This window comes from Microtus ochrogaster, chromosome 1 (assembly GCF_000317375.1).
Source record: "Microtus ochrogaster isolate Prairie Vole_2 chromosome 1, MicOch1.0, whole genome shotgun sequence".
NCBI lineage: Eukaryota > Metazoa > Chordata > Mammalia > Rodentia > Cricetidae > Microtus > Microtus ochrogaster.
This window is the reverse complement of record NC_022009.1, coordinates 122619621-122625620: the sequence shown is the minus strand read 5'-3', so window position 1 is coordinate 122625620 and position 6000 is coordinate 122619621. Positions and strand designations below refer to the sequence as shown.

The following is a 6000-nucleotide window of genomic DNA, read 5'->3' as shown; positions in this document are numbered from 1 at the left end:
ACACACACACACTACGTGTATTCCTAAATACATGAATAGCACCTGCTCAGACCACATAATGCTACTTTTATGTATATGCTTTCAGGGATGAGCATCTGTTATTAAATACCAGTTGGCGTGCTTTTCCATGGGAAAGATGCTTCTGCTACAAGCATTCCTTAGTTGCCTGTAGTTCTTCCTATACTGGAAGTTTCGTGAGCTTCCTGCACCTTTGCATATTACTGTGCCTGTTAGTGTCACCCTTGTGCAGCTCCTGTGTCAGGAGTCACGATGGTAAGACTTCGTGGGTACAGTTTCTGATATGTTTAGGGGACACAATCTCACAGCAAACTTCCTTCCCATTCCTCTGGATTTTACGGTCTTTCTGGTCCCTCTTCTCAAATGATTCCCGAGCCTCAGGTAGAGCAGTGGTGTTATGGATACATCAGTTTGAGCTAGGCTCCACAACACTGCATTTTGATCAGTTGCTTCACCTTATTTTCTGAGATAGGGTTTCTCACTGAACTTGAAGCTCATGGTTTGGCTCGCTGACTCATTGGCCAACAGGCACCAGTGACCCATGACCCACCTGTCTCTGTCTCACAGGTGCTGGAGTTTCATGCACCACTGTATCTGGTTATTGTATGAGGGCTGGACTCCAAACACAGGATAGCATACTTGTGAGGCAGGCATTTTGCCGAAGGCTCCATCTGCCTCCACACACTGTTAAGGAATTTTCACAAAGACATATGAGATCTGCTTCTTATTAGGATTTTTGTGTAAGTGGTTTTCTGAGAACTGTGTACGTAATCAAGCACAAAGGGTCTGGATTTTCAGTAGGAGAAGTGTGGTCGAATAAATCATTACAACTCATGTTGCATAAGATGTCAGTCAAAATCCATACAGAAAACGTAACCAATTAAAGTTTAGGAAGTATTAATGACTACATATTAAGAAAAAAGTAGGGTATTAGGATATACACTAAGAAATGTTTTTATGTTTTTTAAAGAAAAGTTATTTTGCCATGGAGTATTGGGTTATATTTATTTATAGTGTGTGTATACGTGTGTGTGTGTGTGTGTGTGTGTGTATGTGTGTGTTATATAGATGCTTATGTCCCAGAGTTCCCATGTGGAGGTCAGAACTGAACTTCTGAAAGTCCTTTCCTTCCACAATGTGGGACTTGGACATCATCCTCTGATCACTAAACTTGATAGAAAGCATCATTACCCATTGGAAATTTTACTGGCCCTGTGTCTTTGGCTTGAATAAACCACTTCTCAAAACAATACACTAAACATATAATTATAAACTATTAAATTTAAGTGTGTCTCTATGAGACCTGAGAAAGAGGTCCCATTGCTAGTAGTATGAATCATGCTGTTGACATGTTAGCACACAGTCTTTTCTAGTGTTGTCACAGTACCCTGCTCAGAGATCCTTAGTCTATGTTCGTACTGACAGTATTTATGGACATGTTAAATCATTTTCATTTAGACTTGTGTTTCCCTTCTCACTGACAGTTTTTTACCTGTTGTTCTTTCCTCTCTAACCTACAACACAGACCTCAATGCTGGTGAAATCCTGCAGATGTTCGGGAAGATGTTTTTCGTCTTTTGTCAAGAGTCTGGCTACGACACCATCTTGCGTGTCCTGGGATCTAACGTCAGGGAGTTTTTGCAGGTGAGAAACTCGAGGTCCTGAGAGTAAAGGCTCTTGGTGTCATTTCGTCCATTTGAGCTCGTGAATGCTTCCCTTTAGCCAATTGGACAAGAGTGTCTTGTTCCTGAAGAGGAACAATGGCCATTCTAACACAACATTGAGTTATCCGATGATCTTACACACATTCCAGCATTTCCCTTCATGTCGTTTCCTAGTCTCTATTCGATAGCTTTCAATATACAAGCCGTCAATTAGTATTCTCTTAGAGTCCACAGGTCTATGATGATTTGTTCAATTGCGTTAAATAAGAATCACAGATGTGAACGGTGTGTTTTTTCTTTTTCCATATATAATAAAGTTTTATTCTTTGTAATATACTCCTAAATCAGGAAGTGCTGACCGGCCTCCTTACGAGGAGAAAGTTGGGGTGGGGTTGCGGGTATTGTTTCGGGTATCCTGCTTAGGAAAACTAATTCTTTGCCTTAGAGTTACTAATTAGTTGATCATTCACACTCTCTCTCTCACATACACACACCCCAAAATCGAATAAATCTAAAGCCCATTTCAGGTAACAAGATAAAACAAATACCACCACCCAAGGCCTTTATCTTACAGTGTTGAATAATTGCTGTAGAAGTCTGTGCTAGTAAATTCCTCACTTGCCGAGAGGCTATTTCTGGACCGCCTGTGCTATTTTGAGCTCTGGCGTTTGTGAGACCCTCTGGATGAACGTGTGAACACTCAGCTTCATGGGGCTTGTTTGCAAAGAGTGTGTCTAACCTGACTGCAGAGAGTGGCTGGACCTTGCTGGAAAATGATGTCAGTGCAGTACCAGCTGAACCGAAGCCCAGTTTGGGGGGAATGTAAACAACTCCAAGGCCAGATGCATTATTGATTTAACAGCCAAAATAAGAACTTTTGTGTTTAATCAAAATGTCTGCTGTTTACACAGGGACATTTTTCTTATAAACTTAAAGCAGCATTAAATCATGATGAACGCTGGTTTACAGTCTCCAGCTGTGGACTCGCTGAAGTCCTGCTGTCCAAAGAAAGCCTTCCCTTCCATACGAAATAGCTGCTAAAATAAAAGCCAACCTGATGGCTTCTAAATTGATGATTTCAAACGAATGGGAGTTTGATATTTCAAAGTGTTGGTGGGATTTTATGTTTTTGAATGCAAAGTCCATTCTAAAAGTTTTTTGGTTGACCACTGTGTCACCTTACCAGAAAAGATTTTTAAAAAATGTGGCGTGCTGTGTGTGTGTGTGTGTGTGTGTGTGTGTGTGTGTGTATGTGCGCGCGCACGCGCAGGTAACCCACAGAGGCCAGAAGAGGGCGTATTGGAGCTGTAGTTACAGGAATTTCTGAAGCCCCCATGTGGGTGCTGGGATCTGAACTCTGGTCTTATGATGGAGAAGTACATACACACAATGGCCATGCCATCTGTTCAGCCCCGCCTTCCAGCAGTGTTCAGTGTTAGTGAAACTCTTGACGACCCTATCTACACAGCAGCCCACATCTTTAAGTAGATTTTCCAGTGTCGTTACCCCACCTGTACTCATGTTGACCATCTGCTGACTGTATCAGGGCCGAGGAATAAACATCCATGCCTGACTGTACCTGTGTTTTTCCGTGCTCTTAGGCTGCCTTGTTCCACCGTAGGGGCCCTAGCTGGAGAGGTTCCACATCACTTTATAAAAGCGTAATTCTTATTTCACAACATTGTCCATTATGTAGTAGACCCTGGTCCCACCCCCCACCCTGTTCTTTCAAACCCACTCCATTTCTAACAAAACCTACTCTTTATAACAGTCTTCTTCCTACTAGCATATCTGTCTGTTTTGCTTTGTTTTAGGACCTGCTAGGTTTAATCAAGACTGTCCCTGTAGGTGTGAGTATGAGCTGGTGGCTACACCACTAGAAATAGCTTTACCCTCTTTATCAGCGGCAACTACCAATAACCAATAACTCTCCTGTGAAAGCCAGGGCCCCATGGTTTCCTCCAGAACCCATGCTGACAAGTTCAGTCTAGAAAAGGCAACCGCAGCTTCCGAGTTCACGAGTGTACTGGACATGCCAGGTTTCATGGCCGTCCTCCCCATCCTATGGCCCTTACGTTCCTTCTCCCGCCTTCTGTGATGCTCCTTGAGCCTCAGAAATGACGCTCTGGTTGTCACAGCAAGGGCTGAACAAAATGACTCAGAGGTCACCTTTTTAAAGCCACAAGTTTCCTCACTAAGTACTATTCATGACAAAAGAAGATTCTCTGACTTAGGCTGTGGACTGGGCTGCTCTACCAGCAGGAAGCTAGCAATTTAGGTCATCAATACACTGCTCATTTAGCAAAACAGAAGTTCACCTGGAAGCCCTTGGGCTACCCAGCCACGGCCCTTCATCAGCCCACAGCACAAGGCACGAACTTTCACACTGGAAATGAGCTAAGAAGTAAGCCACCCACTTTCACGGATGCTGCAAAAGAAAAATGGCTCACTTACAACTTAATGATAAAAACTTTGCTAGCGTCTTTAAATTAAGTTTGGTTTTATTCTATGTCCCCATGATTAAGACTGTGAAAAATGAGGCTATTTTTGGACACTACAAAATTTTTATTGTTTATTCCTTTTGAACAGGTGAATTTTTGTCTTTCTAATTTTGAAATTATTATGACAAACGTACTCTGCTAAGACAATGCTCTACTGTAGAGGAGGTGGTTTTGCTATGGTCAGGCTAAAAAGCAGAAAGACATTTGGGGGTTGTTTTCCTGTATCTTCCACGGTGTAGTAAAGAATTGGGTTTTCACATATTGATTTAAGGTCCTAGCTTACGTATAAAAATGTTTCTCCAGCATATGTTGATAAAACACTCTTCTTTAGCATCTACTTCCACCATCCAGGAGAGAGTGAAATGAACCAGGCTTGACCATTAAGAGAGTTCAAAGGCTTTTCTTTCATGTGCAAGCCCCAATTTGAATCAATAACCAAATATCCGTACCTATCCTCTTTGAGCCTGCTTCATTTGGAGGACTCAGCCTTTTTTAGCAGTTTCCCGAAACCTTCGAGAAGGGGTCTTCCTGTATGTAAAAGCTGGATAGTCTTCTCAGCTTCTCCAGTCTTCTCTTTAACTCTGATGATTTGCCTAAAATGAAAATAATCTCAATATGTTTTCTTCTTTGAGCCCTGAGTGATTCTCTACTGCTCGCTGGAAGTGCCAAGCTTATCAGGTTTAAGGCAATGGAAATCACTTCATTTGTCCTCTGTATCTCTAGTCTCTCAGAGCATAGCCAGCCTTGATCTCTGTAGACTCTCTTATTGGCCATGGTCCTTCTCTCCTCTGAGGTCCTAGGCATGCTCTTCCCTCTGTCCAGAGCATGCATGGTTTTGGGTCCTCTTCACACAGTAAACTCAGTTCTCCAGGTCCCATTGCTTCTCCAGACTCTGCCCTACTTGCAATGGGGTCGCTGCTGGCTTTTCTCATACTTTCAAAGCGCGCTGTCCCCAGCCTCAGCCCTGGCACTGACTGCACCACCGTTTCCTGTTTCTCCCACTGGAACGTAAACCACGGGAGGCCAGAGACCCTGAGAGCAGCTCGGAGGATGCAGGCTGCAGTCAGAATCTGGGGGAATGAGTCAATAGTTAAGGAGAAAAGAATAGTCCCTGCAAGGAGGGAAACAGAATAAACAGACCTGGCAGGAACTCAGCCAGTAAGGACTCCCTCAAGGATCATGCACTCGAAGTGAGGCTGCGCAGTTTAAGAAAAGTTTAACTCCCATCGTAAAGGAGATAGGGTGGTTTATTCTGAGGCAAAGATGAGAGACCATGACTTGAGAACACAGATTCGGGTTTCCGGGTAGGGTTACATGTTCCATGATGGCACAGGCTATACAAACTTTTATAGTTACAGAACAAAAGAAAATTATAAATCAAGGCACAGGTTAGAGCATAATGAGGGAATGACACTACAAGTTTGGGTGTTATCCGATGACATGCTTAGCTCTTGGTGAAAATTAGTGGTAGGCTAAGAACATGTTTCAGAGGTTTTACCTGAAGGTTCTACACAAAGATATTAGGTCACAAATGGGGAAAAAGGCTATTAAGGATCTATGCTAACCCAAGGCAATTTAGCCCAGATCTGAGCATTCCATCTCTTCAAAGCTCCTATTGCTCAGTCAGTCTTATAGAATTCCCAATTTATCTGCAATTGTTTTCTTTTCCTGAGAATTTCGGTTGAGATAAGCCTAAACCGACACAAAAAGGACACATTGAACTAATTTTCTTTCTAGGTGCACAAGGTAACTTGATGTTTATTATTTAAAGGCCACAATAGTGTATCTGTGCATTTAAATACATTGCTGTGTCTGTA

At 42.6% G+C, this 6000-nt stretch overlaps 1 protein-coding gene across 2 annotated transcripts in view; it reads left to right on the top strand.

The window, feature by feature from the left end:
• Gucy1b1 (guanylate cyclase 1 soluble subunit beta 1) overlaps positions 1–6000 on the top strand; it is a 42533-nt gene that overhangs the window by 15788 nt on the left and 20745 nt on the right. For both annotated transcript variants that reach the window (XM_005344140.3, XM_013348757.2), the window contains exon 4: positions 1544–1662. In XM_005344140.3, coding sequence (XP_005344197.1) covers positions 1544–1662 — 119 coding nt within the window. The remainder of the gene's footprint in view (positions 1–1543; positions 1663–6000) is intronic.